Consider the following 19,991-nt stretch of genomic DNA (forward strand, 5'->3'; position numbering starts at 1 on the left):
TGTAGCAGCTTTGAAAAACAGCCAAATACAGATCCTGGTTCAGAGCACTGAGTTACAGAGAAATCGTTTCCTAAGTTTGTATAAATATTTGCTATATTTGAATAAGTACAGCATTTTCTGACAAAGCTACTTAAATATTTTTATCCTTACATGTTTACTCTATAATGCATCTTTTCACAGTGGAGGTGCTGGCTTATAATTCACTTTATTTCTCAAAACTAAATCTTTGCTCCAACTTTTCTAGAAAAAGAAAAATACTGTATTCAAATCCAGTTTTGCAATAGCTTTGTACATGTTAAGCTTGGATATTAAATGGATTATCATTTGCTTGTGCAGTTATGTTTTTGCGTAAAATGCGTAAAAAAGATCAGTCTGTTGCATCTCAGAAGGGTCATCTGGTGTTTTAGAACTACTTTTACAGCAGAAATGAGGAATTAAAAGAACTTTTGTAGTGAGAAATCTGTTACAAATAAAAGTAATCAGAATGCAAATAAATTTGGAAGCGTAATGAGATTAGGTAACTATAGAGAAAATAAGAGTATCTGATACAGGCATGCCAGAATGTTAGGAATTACTCACTGGAAACAAAAGAAATACTGAAGCTGTGATACGTACACAGTTCAATCGCATAACCTCCAAAATGAATAAAAATACCTAAAAGAAATTTAGTTGAACAGTCTACTATTAATGCAAGTTCGAATGTGGTTTGTTTTTTTTTTTTTCTCTTTTATGGCAGAGGACTGTTTAGGAAAATCAGTATATTATATAATATTAAAATATAATTTCAGATTCAAACATTGGGAATGCCCATTATTGTAAATATTTTCAAAACAACACTGTCCTGAAAACTTGACTGAGCTGTCCCATACTCTTGAAACAGTTTTCATCAACACAATTCCCTCTTCAGAGGGCGTATGCACATAGTACGTGTATCTTAAAGCTTCCAGTTTAAGTAGCCCTGATTGCAATATGTCAAGGGCAGTGTTTGTCACAAGGTTGACTTGTTCCTTCTCTGTGTATACACTCTTTACATATTACCGTTCTGTATTTTTCCCACTCGTTGTTTTTGTGTGTCATCACCACTTACTATACTGTCCCTTCATTTGTTATACGATATTTACACTTTGCACACTACGTTATCATAGTTCTATGGAGCTTTTTGTGATTGTCTTTGCTGAAGCAACTAATTCATTCTACGCACAAGTTTGACTTTGCACTGAATGAAACAGAGGATAGGTAAGAGAAGATAGTAAGTGAGAATTTAGTTAGACTGTATCAAATACATGCAGGAGGAGCAATTGAAAGTTACGTAGGCAGCTTTCAGCCTGAGGTTTCTTGACATATTAGAATGTGGGATTGTGAAAGCTTGTTTGAGGGAAAAGTTTAGCAGAGTCAGTGAAGTTAGAGGAATCTCCTGAATATTTCAGAATAACGATCAGAATCATATAACACTTCAAATTCCACTAGAAATGAGTAAGGGACTTGCAGTTGCCTAATAAGAGGTCTGTAGGACTTAGTCATAGAGATGACTAATATTGTGGATAGATATAACCAATATAACCAGTCATTGTTTACATGGATTAGTGATTGAAAGACATTACAAGATAAACCTTATCAGAGGTGCAGTTACTCAGTTATTTCAGCTGAACGGAAGGATCTTCAAGCAGGGTGCTTGAGTTCCTTTCCAGATTTTGGAGAGATATATAGTAGTTAAATTTTTCCTTCAGTGTTTTGTTTTGTTTGGTTTTTCCCCCCAATAAGTCTTCCTTTCTAACTGATGTGCCATTTTGCTTTATCTTTTCTCTATGGCTGTTCTTTACTCTCTTTATTCGTATCCACTTGAGTTCTCCCTTTCTCTGTCCCTCTGTTGAAAACTTACCTCTTTGGGGTACCTGAGGCTACTCCCCCCTAGATCCCATCCCCTCCTACTAGTTAGAATCAGGAAAGAAAACAGGATAAACCCAGCCCAGTTCCCTTTGGTTTTGTTAATGCTGAAGACTGAGAGTTTGTTGTTGATAGCACCCTGCTCAGGTTCTTCAGTTGTGCAGTCAGTCTGACCTAGAACTTTTGCATTTGCTTGCGTCGTTGTTGTGTTGTGCCTGCACTCTGCTTCTGGGCGTTCCTGAAGACACAGTATTTATTCAATGGGCCTTTGGTCTGACACGGTACTGAAATTCTTACGTGAAACTGAACTTTGTGGGATTGGTACAATCTTATTACAGATAGGCTGGATATGAAGTAATGTAACAAGGATCTAAGCATAAAATTGGTATTTTCAGTGATGTACAGTGGCCAGATCTAAATGAGTTCTTCAGTTTTTGCTCTAAATAATCTAGGTTTGTAGAATACTTCAGCAGCAGAATTTTTACAAACTTATCATAGAATGGCTACCTGTGTTTTTTTAAATAAACATGGAAAATAACACCTCCTCAAGCAGATATCAAGAAATAATAAAAACTACAAAATACTAAACCCATGATCTTCTGTTAAGTAGTCTTGAGAAGCCTTACTACTGATGCTGTTGGTCGTAATAGAGAATATTGTATCAGGAAAGTTTTAAAGGTCAGTTTTTAATTCTCTCTCACTTGGATTTGATTTTTGGAGTTTTACAAAAGAATTTGCATTCTTTAAAATTGCATAAGTGAGTATTGAAAAATAGCTCTTTATTTTTGTTCTTAGGTGGAAAAGAAGTAACAAACAAGGAGGAATTAAAAGGCATTCAGTGGGCATCATGGACCTGTGTTTCTGGCCTTGAAGTTAATGGAATCTGGCCCAAATATTCAGATATAAATGATATAAATTCTGTGGATGCAAATTTTATTGGGCAAGTTATGGTTACAGCTGATGATTATGGAATAGTAAAGCTCTTTCGATACCCATGTTTAAGAAAAGGTAGTAACCTTAAAAATATATGTTTATAAGTGAACTTAAATTTTGGCTTTTCATTAAAAAGTTATAGAAAACTGGTTTTTTGAAAATTGTGTCAGTGGCAAGTGTTTAGTTTGAGTTCAAAGGTGAAAAACAATACGAGGTCGGTGTATTGACAACTAACAGTATTTTAGTTGCATTTTGAATAAGATAGCCAAAAGTTTTACATAGTTTTAGTCTGTAAAATAGTGGGAGCTTGATTTTTTGGTGTGGTTTTTTTTTTTTGATAAAATTTCATGAGGTGATACAGTATCTACCGTTTTGTGAGATACTTATTTTTAAGTATTTCAGCTTGGTCTTCAAGTAGTTTTCTTCCTTCCTTTGGATCTGTGATGGAGATTTGGGTGAGCAACTAAAAAAAAAATTATTAGAGACAATAAATGAATGAGCAGCAGGTATGTCTGCAATCGGAGTATGCCACTGTATGTTATTTGAACTTTTCCAGCGCGTCTTTTCTCAAAATTTTGCTAGCAATAAGGACAAATCTCACATGAAATCTTTAGAAGTGAAGCCTAAAGCAGGGCAATTTTCAAGTTTGCTGTTCTGGACTGAGTGAACAGGGGAGAGATGTGTATCTTTTTAAACGAGAAAGGCTTAATTTTTCAGACCTGTTTGAAGAGCTCTACTTAAGTCGAGCTGTAACAAATTATCAATAGCAGAGATCTCAGTCTTCGAGCTGGTAACACGCTGATCGTTGGAGAAAGCCTGTGAAATGTTTCCTAACTTTTAAGAAGAGTCCTCTTAACATAAAAAGTTTGCCAGGAGACTAAATCAAATCTCTTAATTTTTAAAAGGGGAAACAAAAAGTTGCATCATTTAGTTTGCAACATTGGATGTTAATGCTGTCTACAACCACATGATCTTCCTGGTGGGTCTTTCGATACGTCTCCAAGCACTTAAAGAATGAATGATACTCCCCCATAGTTTTTTCAAGTAGTACCTTTTGTGAAAGGTGATATTCAAAAAAGATTTCATTTCAATCTTTCCAGTTTTATTTTTCAAGTGATAAGGCTTTTATTGGAATCCAAGGTAATTAAAAAAAAAAAGTTCTAGTTCTTGAAAACAGTCTTCTATTAGTGTGAAGGAGACTGAATTTGTTCCCTTTTTATTCCCTATTTTGTACCAGAATTTTAAAACCAGAGAAAAGACACAAGAATCTGTATAATGGAGTGCTGTTAGGAACTTTGTATTAGTAACTGATCCAATGATTATGTATTTACACAGTCAGTGAAAACTTTATCTTGATGTATTTATAATACTACTACTACCACCACTAGTACTTACTACTAAAGGTATGAGGATAAGAATTCCTGGAAGTGCTTAGCACTCAAATTGGACAAACAGCAGGAACCAGTGCTGCAACACACATATGAGTGTGTTTTCACAGAGGTAAATGTACATCATTTATCATTTAAATAACTGCATCTTTTCAGTGTAGAAATAATAATTGGCATAATATTGGTTTATAAAAAAAAATACAATTTTTTAAAATCTCCCTTTAGTACGCCTCATACAGTACTATCATATGTCTTCTCTCTGTGTGTTTGACTTGTTAAAGAAATATATTCTATATTAAAATATCATTAGTAGTTAGAATACCTAAATTTAACTATTACTCTTTATAAGGATTCTTTGATATGTTTTCCTGAGTTGACTGTGAAACATTTATTCCGCGTACACTGAAAGAGATTTTAATTCTTGTTCTAGGAGCAAAGTTTAAAAAATACCTTGGTCATTCTGCTCATGTGACAAATGTCAGGTGGTCACATGATCACCAGTGGGTTGTTTCCATTGGGGGAGCTGATCATTCTGTCTTTCAGTGGAAATTTGTCCCTGACCGGAAGTTGAAGGATTCTCTTCATATAGCACCCCAAGGTAAGTAATTCACTGAAAAAAGAAAAGGGTGGGAGGAATTGAGACTAAAAGTGAAGTAAAATTCTTTGGTGCAGGTATAGGAAAAACATATTCAGAGTTGTCAGGCTGCACAAAATTTTAAACTTTGCAACTGCCTGAAGTACCTGATGGCATTGTTGTCTAATACTTGCCTGTACCCTGTATGCTCCATCTAGCAGGATGGTGAAAAAACATTGCCACTGTGCGCCCTGTGCAAAGGGAAGATTTAAAGCTTCAGATCATAGATACGAATTTATGAATTCTGTACACATCATCCTTTACTAAATTGGTAACAACTGGATGCCCAGATGTCACTGGAAAAAAATAATGTATATACTCAGTTGATTAGATTTTTGAAGTATTTAAATGATAATTTAAGCATTGTAATTGATTTTTTTTGGGGTGTTTTTTTTTAAAGCAGACTATAGATGTTTCATATTTGGAAAAAAAATTTAGATCATATTTCCACCAGTGACTAATACAGCATTTATTCTCATGACTGAGTTCCCCAAATTTCCATTTCTCACTTGGAAATTCCTGAAGGAATTCGGAGAGCCCTTTGGGGAAATAAGTATATGGAGTTGCCATGAAATAGGCTGTTTCACCTTTTTATTTCTAGGATTAGGTGAAGATGTATCAGCGTGGACCCAGCTAACGGGTCAATGCTGATTCAGTGCTGGCCTCATTAATGCCAAATGCAGAAAAATGCAATAGTTCTCTTCATCTCCTTGATGAAGCCTCTAGAAAGCCTTTAACTGGTTTGAGCCTTCATGTTCCGCATTAACTTTCAACTAATTATTTCCCAGAACCCGAATTTCTAATTAGCTACTGCTTCTGGAGATAAAGTTTGTGTATATTCAGTGTTGTTCAGATTCCTTGTTCCGAGATACATAACCTTACCTCTGGCCATCTGACGCATCTGCAGCATCCGTTTTGTCACAGTATTGATAATTGTCCTGTTAATGGCTTTTCTAACTCTTATCTGCTTCCTTTATTGGTAGCAGTACTGTTTTTCTCTAGATCAGTGGTAGTATTACTCCAAAGATTACTGCATATTTCTAGAGATATTTCTTGCTGAGTGGTGGTTTTCACTTTGCAATTACATTTTGAGATCTCTTGAAATGCATTTGTGTTCTAGACTTGATTTTGTGTCTATTTTCTTAATAAAAAAAATGTGCAACATCCAATCAAAGGTTTCAGAAAAATACAGATGTATTATAATTTATCAGTCAGTACATTCTTTTCAGTTTCTGTTGGAATGAAACTGTGCTAGTGTTACCTGGCTTTCCCCAGCTGTAAAAGAGAAACATTGAGTATGCTTTCTCCACAGTCACTGAAAATTTTACTACTTCTTTCCCATACGGGATTTTACTTTTTTTTCCCTAATCTGCCTGAGGAATTGCTACTTACATCAATGGCTCACCTAACCATAAGTTTCTCTCTGGAGCGCTGTACTTCCTTTGTTAGTTTTCTGCAAGTTTTAGTTTCTGTTTTATACTCATTACTATGTTTTCTTTTTTCTTCTCCTCCTCATGGCGCTGATCTTGATGAAATAATATTAACGAATGAAAACTAACTTGCTCCCAAAGACAATCAATTTTTGTACTTAACAGCTTGGCTTATTTCTACTGTATCAGCAGAACTGATGCTGTCAGCCTGTCAGTTATTAGCAATTTGTGCTGTAGTTAATATAAACATTCATTATCAAACCAGAAACATTAAGCAGTTAGTTATATTCAACACTTTCTGTTTTGTAATTTAGGTTGCTTCATTTTCTGTTTCTGTTCTCTTGGTGGCAGAGAGTCTGGTTGATTCTAACAGTGATGAATCAGATTCAGATCAGTCTGACGTTCCAGAGCTGGACTCTGAAATTGAACAAGAGACACAGATCACCTATCGTCGACAGGTAAAGATTTGTAGTATTAATAGTTGGAATGCTTCCCCAGGTTTATTTCTGATCTTTAATGAAGTCCTGTTGAGATCTGAAAACTGGGGAGTCTGAGAGCTGAGCAGGAACTGACCAAAACCTTTAGAATTGTTATTGTCTGATGCATTCAAACTACTAAGATACAATGAGGAAAACAAAAACGCCATTACATGTATTCCTGGCATGTTCTATTAAAGTGTCAGTTGTAAATCTAAACCAAATTACACTATACAATAACCAGCTACAGTTACTGGAAATTTTCTTTGATGATGTCACTATAACATTTCTGTGGGTGATAACTGATTCTCAGTAATATGCTTTTCTTACTAATCTCTTAATTTATGTGTGCTCTTTCTTAAAGGTTTACAAAGAAGATCTACCTCAACTTAAAGAGCAATGCAAAGAAAAAAGAAAAAGTGCAGCTTCCAAGAGAAGAGAACGAGCTCCAGGGAACAGTATAAGATTACATTTTGTTCATGGGTATGAAAACTAGGATTCTTTAAAATAAACAAACAGGCTGTTTGTGTTTTGTACATTGGTGCTTGTAATTTAATAATGTAATGAAAGACTTTTAGGTCAGTCTTTTTGTGATTTACTGTTTTTAATTTATTTCTGTAAAAATAAATCTGGACTAAATTAATAGAAGGCTTTGATGCCAAGCTACAGTAATTCTCAACAAGACTTTTGAAGTGAATTTGCACTGAAGCTTTAGCTGATACTTCTTATTTGAATAGAGGTTACTAAATATAATATTTGGCTATCACCCATATTTTTTAGTATCTGGAAAGTAATAGTTCTCTTTGGTGTAATATTTTGGAAGCTATGAGAGAAACGTGGTGTAATTGAAGATGCTGGGTTGTATAGACTGTTTGTACCTAATTCAAAAGAATTTTCATGTTCTTCTGTGAGTTTACTATTTAATTCTTAGTTTAAGCCTGTAAGTGTGTTTAAAATTCAGTTTAATTCTGGTTTAGTGCTAATTTGAGTCACAAAATGACTTTCGGATGCATCCTTGAATTTTAGGATTTCATCTTTAGGATTGCTAGTCTCTCATAACTCTTTGTAAGTGAAGACTTTTTCTTTAGAACAAAGATGTGTTTTAAAGCAAACTAGCAGTAGATGTTACTACATTAGAATAACGATCAGAAATATAAATTCCCTTGATACAAAGCAAACCCAAAGCTTTTGTTAAATTAAAGCATTGGAAATCAGGTAACACTGTGTTTTCCTTTCAAAAGACCTCTTTGCAGGTGTACAGCTTCTTCTCAGAGGTAACTGCATTTAATTGAGTTACTGATACTGTCTATAATGACATTTTAACAAGGACTGCATGGAATGCTTAATAAATTAATTGGCTAAAAATAGTTAATCATTGAACTTGGCAATTTGGTCTGTAGAAGACATGGAGTCTGAGGAATAGCTTTGCAAATGCTCACAACTGGGAAGCTTGGTACAGAGGGGTTTTTTTGTTTCTGTTTTTAACTGTACAGAATTCTCAGCTGAAAATGCATTAAGGTGGGTATGGGCTGTATGTAGTCTTTAAAAATTGGTCTAGGAATTAAACCAAATGATCCTGAAGAAGATGTAGCACAAGCAAGGGCCCTGGATCTTTGGGATTATTGTTATTTCCTTCACAACAGAAGTGAAGCTTGACCAGAATATCCAAGAATGACCAGAAGTAGAATGTCCAGTTGAGTTCTGTCTGGTTCCCCATTGGGCATCAAGGAAACTAATGAAGAATCCATGGTGAACTACAGATTTTTCTCAATGTCCAGGCTGTTAACTTTAAAGTGACCCACATCCAAGTGAGTAATAGGCATATTCTCTGATTCAGGAAGTCTACTTTGCTTCATCTTTCTTCAGCTGCTATGGAGATGTCTTGGATGTTCCTTGAAAGTATAAAAAGTGGTGGTTTTTTTGGACTAGGGGAATAGGAAGCTCTTTTTCCTTTCTTTGAGCACGTTGGTTTTGCGGTTTGAAATTGTCAACTATCTGGAAAGATGAACTTTTAAAAATCTCTTCATATCCTGTAAGAAACCTATTAAACCTCTGGTTACTTCCTGTTTTGGAAGGGGATAAAAAGAATAATACTGAGTATGTGAGCCAGCCACTGACTAATACGAATGAGAAAGCAACTTCTATTAACATGTTAATCTTTAAGTGCATCTTTCTCTAAGATCTGATGCAATCATGATCAGAAACATCTTATTAAAGTGGTGTACTAGTTTGGCCTCTTTTTGGCTATTCCTGTATTTTCTTTCTGACATGTCTGACAGTGGTGGTGATTCAGAAACATAAAAAGGATATTTGGAGGAACCCCCTTCTCAGACTCAGTGCTTATAACACTTTCTTTTTGCTGGCAGGGAATAAGGATGCAAATATAATACTTAGGTCCTGTGTTCTGTGAAACCTATGCTGCTGATCTGACAAGAATGATAATATTTTTAGTATTCAACAAATTTAGGCAAAATATAATTTGAGTTTCAAGATACTCATTGTAGTGACATTATCCTAAAGATGAAATTTTGTTATGTTTTTAAGATGATAGGGGATTTCTCATGCTCTTAAATGAGAGTCTTATGACACTTTTCATGGATTCCAACCAGAGGGCTATAAGTGGGTCCTGTTGAGACAACACTATTGCCATGAGAAAGTTGATTTGGTTGTTTCATTTTGTTTTATTTTCTTTACATCTCTATCTTTTACGTTGAAGATTCTGACCTCAACCATGTTTATTTTGACCATTGGTTCTTCTGGAGATACTGGAGGGAGAGTTGCACTATATTTAGAAAATTCCCATATATACTTGGAAGAGTAACATTAGAGTTTTGAAACTTAGAGCATCAGACAAACTCTGGACATGGACTGTTTTCCCAGAGAGGACGCTACTTGTGAAGCTGCTCCTTTAGTTGGCTGTAGATGTGTAACTTGCAGCTGTGGGTAGGATCCAGCTACAGGTTAAAGAATTCACAGTTGTGTGCTTAAAAATAGGTGGGTTGATGTTGTGTATCTAAACTTCCATCACAGTCAGCGGAGATCCAGTCAGTAGTCAGTGGAGCATAAGGAGTCAGCTGGCTCAAGTAAAATCAAATGCTGACTGGTTGCTGAATAGCCCTGCAGGTCCCATTGACTGTATTGGCTGTTGATAGGTGTTAATGTATCTAACACACATGTGAGCGCCTGTGTCTTGATGTCAAACTGAATTCAGTCGCTGCTCTTCATGACTTTGGTGATGAATTGAGGTAGCTGTCTTTTCTTCTGGATGTTACTCTTGTGTAAACTTGAATCAGTCCTGTATTGATGGTTTGATTAGCTGTAGCTGAAGACCACTTGGGAACATCAACTACTGCAGAATACAGTATTATGTTTATTGTGCCTTGTTAAATATTATCCAGTAACTGTGATGCAGAGCTTGCTTTCATTATTATTTAGTTTCTAGTTAAGATGCCTTGTAAATTACTTCTATGGTTTTTCTGCCTTTTCTGAGTTTAGCTAATAATCTCAGTTCTAAATTGGTTTAATAATATGGAGATACCAGTTTTTTGGAACTGTGCAGCATATCCTCAGGATCTTCTACACTGAAACTTGCTTATTTTAATCTCTGCTTGGACTGTCTAAGCCCGTCACTCTAACCTTCTAGTGAAAAGTACCTGTGTAGTCAGGGAGGTGGTAAACTGGCACGTGGGGAAAACCAGATGTGTGTAACTGGGTTACAAAATGTCTTTGTTTGCGCTGCTTGATATTTTGACAAAATATCTTTTATTTTAATTTTAAACAACTGATTGTACACCTATTTTTTTTTTTTAATAACCAGTTATTTTAGTTTGGAACTAAAATCCAAACTTGATCATAGAAGTTGTAGATATGAGTAATAACTATTTTCCTGCAGCCTAGATATATTTTGGATGTTTTGGATAGTCCTATCATACATGGCATTAACATACTCAGTGTCACTATGCTTAACATAAGGTTTACAGGCAATTGTTATGACAAGAGCTGGGAAATTCTGAGTTTCTAGGTTGCACGTAAAACTTTTGCTGTTTGAATCCTTTTTATTTTCATGTGACTGCTCAGCTTGTAAGAATGCTCAATGTCCAGTATTTCTAAAGCAGTATTTCTTTCAGCATACTTCTTGTATGTTCAGCATACTACTTGTAGCTGTTTATTAGGTTGTCTATTCAGTTTGTTTTTTTTCTTCTGTTGTTCTACACTTGCAAAGGAAATCCAGTGTTTTTAACAGAGCACAGTGCAGAGTGAAGCACAGAAAAATGTCTGAGCAGCAATAGGTCCAGATATCTCCTCTGGCGCTTAACTTACCTTTATAATCGCTGCCTCTCACTGACAGTTGTCATGTCTGTAAACTGTTGATGCTGCATACCTTGATAGGATATTTTTGTTTCTTTCTTCATAGTTACTGTAAGTCATTGTATGTTATGTCCTTTAAAAAGTAGTGGCTGGATATCAAAGAAGAGTGCAGCCAGGCAGGGCAAGCAGGCAGCACTTTGAGTCAGGCAGAGATCAGCTTCAAAACATCTGGATGTGTTGCTGCTGGGGGAAGTTGTTAGTGATCGATATGGGTGGAGGGATAGCAAAGCATGACTGAAGAGTCTGCGCTATATTGCATCTAAATTGTTGATCACTTTGAGAAGAACAGAGAGCAGACATATAGCTGAACCTCAGAACTAGCAGAGAGATTTTTTTCAAGAGACCGTGAAGGGACGGTAACTCAGAAGACACTGAGAAGTTGCTGGACTGGGCCAAACCTAAGGTTAAGAACTTGCCTGTGAGTACCAATCTAAACAGTGGGTTGGAGGAAGACTTAAAAGCTTTATTTCTGTGCTGTCACAGTTCTTGCTGGTTTAAGAAGTTAACTTTACTTGTTTGTCATCTAATGGGATCCAGCTTTGGACTTCACAGTGCTGCAGACAGCGCAGAATGGGGCAGAATGCACCAGATGGTTGTGCTGCCATTGAGAGGGACCTGGGCAGGCTAGAAAACTGGGCAGGAAAGAATCTTGTGAACTTCAAAAAGGGGAAATGCAACATCCTGCATCTGGGGATGAATGGGCCTGGACCATCTGCTGGTCTGTTCAAAAACTTCATGAGATGATTTTAGCAATTTTTCTCTAATCACATATGATCTGGCTTAGATACCATTGTGTGTAGTGTAGGAGAGCCAACAGAAATACAGCATGTTCAAACCTGTTCCAGGTATGTGCGGTGATATTTGACACTAATGCATAGGTCTAGTATTTGTGAGCATGGATCCATGGCTGGAGCTTTCAGAATGGTATTCATTAAATAAAGTTGGTCATCTGCCTTAAAGGTTCATTACTTGATGAGTGCATATGGTTGCACTATGTATGCAGGGAAAGCTATATATAATTTTATGAAGGACCTTTCTTCCTGGTCTGCATAATTTCTGTGTCATTTAAAGCTTCTAAGTGTCTTATATGGAGTAATTGTCTTAATGCTATCCCATTCATCTTGTGTGTGACACTTACTGATATGTGTACGGATGCATCCTTGTCGTATGTGATAATTTAAAGGCCTGTATTGTTGCAAACCAAAAAATCTCGTGCTTGTTTTCTTCTTAAAAATAATATAACTTGTTCTGATGATGCATGCTTTTAATTAAGCAAAGAAATTAATATCATGAAAGTATAACATAGACACTAGAAATTTCTGTTAGATACCCATTAGTTCTGTTAGTTAAGGTAGAGCCTTATCATACCTATACAGAGATAATTTATGGCCGATTCAAACACATTCAAGTGTCATTCCCTTCCTGTAAGTTTAACTATATATTTAGAATCGCAACCAGATTTTGCCTACATTTTTGGGAAAAAAAAAAAATTAAGAAGTTGATTTAGTGAAGGAACAGAATAAGGGACAGAGGCTACCTGGGGAATTGATAGCATAGAAACAGGATATGTCAGATGTATCTGAAGTATTGTTTATATCAGAAGAAAGGAAGGAATGAAGTTCAGTTACGCATTTTTAAATTTTATCTCCGTTGACTGCCAAGGATAGCATTACTTAAAAAACTAAGTTAAAATCTCCTTGCTTGTTTAATGTCTTTTAGGTTTCTGAGCCTCTTGCATTACTTCTGAAAGTAGGACTCTAGGCTTTTTGAAAATGCCATCCTTGGTTTTTATGGGGTACTGGATCCGAATCATTAAGAAATGCATATACTGTGTAAGATCTCAGCTGAGAATTGGCTTACTCATGCTAGCGCTGTATCAGTGGCTGTAACAGAAAGGAGACGGGTTTTCCTTCAAAAAGGAATCTATCTGGAAGAAAATTTATGCATTTGTTTTCTGTTAGCAAGTTTCCAGAAACTTTCAGTTTTAGGATATCTGTGTTGTCCACATTCTTGTGGAAACTTTTACTGCCTGATTTTTGAGCAGTTAGAGGTAGAAAATGTCCAAAGTAATAATTTTGGCTATTTCATTTAATTACGTGTTGCATGCCCAAATTCGCCGTGTGGTCCAAAACAATTACTATTATGAATAGCTATTACTTCCTCTTCTAATTGTGGAGAGTAACTATTAAATAGCACCCACTTTCAAACTCGTGCTAGTACTACTGATGCCTGAATAGTAAATTAAACTGATAGACTGGTATTCCTTTGGGAAAACTATGCTACTTAATCTCAAAACACCAAAGCAGTAATTGGTAAGTAATCAGCTTCTACATGTGCACAATGCATCTCACATAATTTTTTCTCAAAATTTTAGTATATGTGGTTGATGAAAATTCTTTTTCTTTTAATTAGTTACAGAGGTTATGACTGTCGAAGCAATTTATTTTACACTCAGACGGGTGAAATTGTATACCATGTTGCGGCCGTGGGAGTGGTGTACAATCGACAGCAGAACACTCAGCGCTTTTATCTAGGTCATGATGATGACATCCTTTGCCTTGCTATTCATCCCTTAAAGGACTATGTGGCAACAGGCCAGGTAGGATGCTTATCTGCAGTAAGAATCTGAAGTTGTTACTGGTGAGTTTAGAAAAGTCCGTTTTGGAGGAAAAAAGTCCAGGCTATGCTTATTCAGGTGAAGGACTGCATTTCTGTTGCAGATGAGATCATATTAAAAAGCGGCAGCACAAGTTTTTTTTCCAGTTCTTTATATTAATTCTGATATTTTTAATTAATTCTGATAATTTGTTATTAAAGAATAGATTTGCATCTTTTTATTCAGCATTATGTTGCTTTGTCATGATACCAAGCAGAGGAACTGTGCAATAAATATATTTTTTAGTATCTTAGTTGTGAAGCTAGCTATGTTATTACATTCATATGTTACTGAATAACAGAAAGTTAGTAGTGGTTACTGCATTCTAGCATGTCAGTTTTACACATTATGTTTTTGGCTATCACCTATAACTAAACTATTTAGGGTTTGTACATGCAACACAGGCATGTATGTTGCTGAAGTATTTATAATAGTTCATTTTATCTTTTGCCAGGCAGTAATTTTAGGTAATTTTTTTTCAGTCCTGTTGTTATACAAACATTTCTTATTATAAATGTTTATATACCAGGACTTGAAGGTTTGATTTGATGTTTCACAGTTTTTTAGTTATTATTGTAATTATTTTAGTTGTTGTTGGGATTATTATATAATTGGAGAACATATGAATTGAAATTTTTAATAGAAATAAACTTTTTGTGTAATGCCCTTAATTTGCGTGAAAGTGTTTCATCTTAACATAAATTTTCAGGTCAGTTTAGAGGTTAAAGGTCTAAATGTGAAAATGGATTCTATTTAATTTTGGGGCAGTAAAGACTGAATAAAAATGTGCCTGGGTTTACTATACTTTAAAATACCTTATGCTGTCAACAGGAGGATACACTCCATTGCGTACTGTTTTATATATACACATTATATACTGTTGTATCCTACACTTCCTGCAGAAATAAGGTAATACAGTAACCAGATTCTCGCAAACATCAGGTATTAAGTTTGTGGCAAACCCAGAAATAGATCCTAGTTTTATTGAGTCCTGCCCCTGGTCTTTTAAATACAGGGCAGTGTCCTTCTGGTTTTGCAGCCCTTTGCACTTCAGTATACAAGCCCTTTGGAATAGCAAACACTTGTAAATATTGACTAGTGATGCTTGTATATAGTTGAAAAGAATAAGCTATATTGTGTTTCTTACCAAGTTCTAGTTACCTGCAGTAGTGCCATTCTAGGGGTGATGACTCCACAGCTATAGATGTGTTGGAATCCCACTTGCAGGCACTTGTAACGACACCAGAAAGCAACAAAAGTCACCTTGATTTCTGAAACATAGAATAGCTTACTGGCAATAAAAATAGCCTTTTATTTTTAGACAGGGAATGATTGATAGAGAATTGATGGAATAAATATGCCACAGTGCAATCAATGAAGGGCTTTTCTTTTTTTTTTTTTTACTTTTCCCCACAAGAAGACTCTAGTTAATTGTGATTAATGTGCCTGAGTTCTTTGGAAGGAAAAAAGAGCCAGCTGGGGAGTGGTACTTGTAAAGGTGGAGAAGAAATAACATACTGCTAGCTGGACAGATGTAATACTAGGAAAATTTTATCAGTTTTAAAAAGTATTTGTCAATATTACACTTCTAGAGAACTGTGTGAATTAATGGAGAAATGAAAATAATAGTTATAAATATTTATACTTTCAGGTTGGTCGAGATTCCTCAATACATATTTGGGATACAGAAACAATAAAACCGCTTTCGGTATTAAAGGGCTATCACCAGTATGGTGTTTGTGCTGTTGATTTTTCAGGTAATAAGTATTTATTTATTTACCCATATACAATTTTCCTTTTCTGTATGAGAATACAAGCTAATCAGTTCTAATGAGCAATTGGGAATTTCTTTATACTCAAGATTTTGTATTAAAAATACTCTCCAATGATCACTGTCAAGTGAGAGAGGCTGTCTTAAAGTGATCATTCATTAAAAAGGTCTCCTCTGGTGTCTTGAACATGAGGAAATGCAAGAACAGATTCTGTGCCCCTTAATAGCTGAGCTGATTGCTTCAGAATTCCTTTCGATTGTGTGAGGCGGGTGCACGCATCTTGAGTGTTGTGTCTGCATTACAACTGTGCAAGCAAATTTTTGAGCAAATTGAGCATGTGTGCACTTTTTTTTAAATGAAATCCTTCAAGCCAATTGGGTAGCACACTGATAAATTCAGAAAGTCCAGTCATGGAGTTGTTCTAGGCAGAAACCAGCCCCCTCTCTCCACCTTTTATTAACATGAGAGACTGTCAGTTAAATCTTTCGAGTTTTTTACACTCCATACATTGAATTCTGCTACCAATGTTAAATCTCCGCTTCTCCGTTAGCTTCTGTTCATTCCTTAATGATTTGGATTTGATAGATACGATCTCTAACCTCACAGTGGAGATGTGTGATCACACAGATGAGTAGTTTGGGGTCTTTGCTTCTTAGCTTTTCTCGGTTCTCTTTTTTAAAGACGTGACTCTTGTTTCCCAAACTCTAGCATAGATGCTTAGCAATTTCAAAGATGAATACATGTCAGAAAGTCACTGATCGTGAGTGAGCACAAATAACTTCTTGCTTGGAGGTTAATGTGGGATATGTGTCAGTGCTTCTCAAAGATTTCACACTATTATTAAGTTTAAGGATATTTCATAAACTTCATGGCATTGCTTCAGTGCTTTCCTGTTTAGAAATGAACAGGCATCTTTGGAGTAAACAGAAAATTTTCACAGTAAAGCCTGTGATGAAGGTTTTTGTGCAACTATGTCAGCAACTAGCTGAACAAGGGATTTGACACAAACACAGAGGATCTAAGTGTAATTTTTAGGCAGGGTAACTTAGAGTCCTAAACTCCAACGAACTGACAACTCAGAAGCCAGTGGATGACAGACATGCCTCTAAGCACACCTCATAAGATTGCTTACCAGTTTATACGTTATTCTTACAATATTTATGATGTTATAATATTCTTTAATATGGTTTCTTGTTATTGCAACATAATGTTATCTATCTACTTTCTTAATCATAAATTTATTTTTCTAGCGGATGGTAAACGATTGGCTTCTGTTGGAGTAGATGATAATCACACTATTGTACTCTGGGATTGGAAGAAAGGAGAAAAGCTTTCAGCAGTAAGGTAGGAATTTAACGCTGGTTTAAAATTTTTACCTAGATTTACTCTCAAATAACAGAAATCAAAATATATTAATTAAAAAATAATATTTCTCTAATAAGCAATTTCTATCACTGCAGTGATACAGGTGATATCACTAAAGTAAATGTTAGCAGGATAGAGAAGGTATACATTAACAAAAAAACCCCTCAACCCAATAATAACATTTCGCACAGCCTTAAAACTTTCTTTGGAAGAAAAACCTGAAGTTCTGAGAGAGTCAACAAGAATTACTACAGTGACAGCTCAACTGGTGAAGATAGAGAAGACAAAGTTTATTTATGTTTATTTGATGTGTTCTGAAATAATTTCTTTAAAACTTACTCCATGCACTACTTTTGAGCCTCACAGAGATGGTGACGGATGCACTGCTTTTCACATCTTCGTTATCAGAGGTCACTTCTTTCTCAGGATAGTAATTTGCAGTTGTTTTGCTCAGTTCTCTTTTCTTCAGGGTTCTTTCTTTTTGCTTTTTGAGTCCTGAGCAGCCTGATCTGACTGAAGTTGGACTACATAACCTCCAAGGGAAGGTTGTTGCAAGTTTCTTTCACTCTGCACAGATTATTTCATATACATTTATTAAACAGTTTTTATCTACAAGGTAGAATCTTATTTCTAATGCTGAGTAATGTTCTTGAAACCTTTGACTTTGTTGTTCCTAAGGATCTATTGCTCTAAATAGAGCAGTAATGTGAGGGGTTTTTCCCCACTCTGTTTGGATTCAGTATGTATACTCTAAATATTGTTCTAGGTAGGTCTGAAAGGGATTTATTATTCTCTACAGAAAAAATTGTACAAGTATCAACTTCCCTTTTATCCATTAAGTTCATTATTGCTCTTCAGTGACATTTACTCTAATTTTCTTTTTAAACACGCATTGAGTTTCTTACCCACTGAGGAATGAAAATCTTGAATAGATGATGTAGATAAAGAAGAGTACTCCCTTTCCAGTAATTTGTCAGAAGTCCAGTTAGCTTGGCCTCTCTGATACTGGTTTAGGCCTTTCATTTGTCTGCCTTTCACGTATTTTTTTTTTAAATCCCCCTACTCTGAACTTACTGATCTCATTTAATTCTTCTTTTGAATCAAACTTTAAAAAGTTTATACTGGATTTAGCTTCTGAAGTGTATTTCCTGCTACCTATTTAGAGGAATTTAATAGAATTTTTGAGAGCAGCATCTATACTTTGAAGATTACACTGTGAGTTTGGAAAGAAACTGGTTTATGCTTTTTTCTGCTAGTTCATTTAGTGGTCTGAAAATGACAGAAGGTAAAAGATTATTGCCACTCTTGAACAGGGAGCAAACATTAGGGATTAGAGGCTCCTTCTGCATTTTAAAGGAAGAAACCCACTAGTAAGTATTTCTTAGCATGCGTAGATAGCAAACACAGGTGTTTTCAAACCGCAGGACTGAAGCAAGTTGTTTATTTTATAGAAGACTAGTAAGAAATCTAAAACACACGACAGGGTTTAATGTTTTTTGAAATAACTGAAATTTCCATTTAAAATTGATAGAGTAGCATATGTTTTATTCTATCAGGAAAAATAGAAGACTCAAAAGGTGGATGATAGTGGCAGTTGATTTTCAAAACCAGAGACTTTTAAATAAGATTTACAATTTTACACCTCTAAGTTTCAGAATGAGCTGTCAGAGGTGTTAATGCCATATACCTGAACTTAATGCAAATATATGTTCTTTTGCAAAGAAAATGCCACCTAGCAGATTTCTGAAGTAATGTAATTACTCACCTACTTTGGAAGGTGAAGGGTAATGAAAATAGAACAAGGACTGAGTGTGTTAGTTCTTTGTCTGTCTTCCTCCTCATAAGAAATTATTGTTAATGATTTTGAAGTAAATGTTAGCAAGATAGAGAAGATATACATTAGCAAAAAAAAACCAAAACAAGACAAAACCAAAAAAACACCCCAACCAAAAACCCTACTTAAAAATATGAAAAGTTGTATTTTTATTTAAAATATTTTGCTTTGCATTTCAGGGGAAGCAAAGATAAAATTTTTGTTGTTAAGATTAATCCTTATATGCCTGATAAATTGATTACCGTTGGAATTAAACACATGAAATTCTGGCGTAGAGCAGGTAAGGAAACTTTTCAGAATTACAGCATTTTCTGTTACTTAAAGTATAACTATTGCACCTCTTAAAGTATGTTTCATGTATTAAAGGCAAATGTTTTCTCTGTATATCTCTCCAAGGTAGCTTTGTCCTAGTAGAAAAAACATTAATTGGCATTATGGCAATAGTGAGAATTATTTAGAGATCAGTGTGCCATGGAGCTAGAGCTACGTGCATCGAAAGGACCCAGGATTTCCTACTGTCTGTTTTTATATCTCATAATAATATAGCACATCTGAAATGACAGAGCTGCTCTAAATCATATAACAGTTTTTGGAAGAAGGACCTTTGGAACACGTGTGTTATAAAGAGGCACACATATAAATAAGTATAAGGTTATAATAACCACATATCAAAATTCAGAGTACTTGAGTAGGATACATATGCCAGTTGAGACTTGTTTGTTTAGATACTTCTATTGAGCTTGACAATTAAAAACGAAGGTAATGAAGCTTGATGTATAGAAGAGTGAAAAATCCATCCCTGATACTAGTGTGAACTTCATTGTTCCAAACCTCAGAATGTATATAAAGACATTAGTGCTACAGAAGACTAGTGTATCTGCTAGGAATGTTCTAATTATTCCTGTAGAATTTACGCACATCAGCTCACATGAGTTCCCGATAAAGATTAATTATGGAGAGAAGAGTCTGTGATGAAAAAAATGACACTAGTTTTACTCAGTTCTCCTCTAAGAGAAATGAATCAAGATTGCCCCAGGGCAAGCTGTTGAAGTCTATGTAAATTATTAATTTTAACAACTGTGCATGCTATCTATAGGAAGAACAAAGTGTGTCAGAATATTTACTGAGCAAATTACTATAGATTCATTAGAAACAAATCTTAACTGTGATAAAAGCCTGGAGATGGTGATTTTGAATAAAGAAATTAAATTGTTTAAAGTGCCTCTTTTTTTCTGTGACATTCCCCGGTCA

At 35.3% G+C, this 19,991-nt stretch overlaps 1 protein-coding gene across 1 annotated transcript in view; it reads left to right on the forward strand.

Annotated features, from left to right (window-relative positions):
- EML5 (echinoderm microtubule associated protein like 5) overlaps positions 1-19,991 on the forward strand; it is a gene marked incomplete at its 5' end in the record, with an annotated part of 83,647 nt that overhangs the window by 18,507 nt on the left and 45,149 nt on the right. The window contains 8 exons of the mRNA XM_010143634.1: positions 2,680-2,892; positions 4,636-4,803; positions 6,621-6,727; positions 7,110-7,228; positions 13,526-13,712; positions 15,421-15,526; positions 16,792-16,885; positions 18,920-19,020. Coding sequence (XP_010141936.1) covers positions 2,680-2,892; positions 4,636-4,803; positions 6,621-6,727; positions 7,110-7,228; positions 13,526-13,712; positions 15,421-15,526; positions 16,792-16,885; positions 18,920-19,020 — 1,095 coding nt within the window. The remainder of the gene's footprint in view (positions 1-2,679; positions 2,893-4,635; positions 4,804-6,620; positions 6,728-7,109; positions 7,229-13,525; positions 13,713-15,420; positions 15,527-16,791; positions 16,886-18,919; positions 19,021-19,991) is intronic.

Source organism: Buceros rhinoceros, unplaced genomic scaffold (genome assembly GCF_000710305.1).
Source record: "Buceros rhinoceros silvestris isolate BGI_N320 unplaced genomic scaffold, ASM71030v1 scaffold5449, whole genome shotgun sequence".
NCBI lineage: Eukaryota > Metazoa > Chordata > Aves > Bucerotiformes > Bucerotidae > Buceros > Buceros rhinoceros.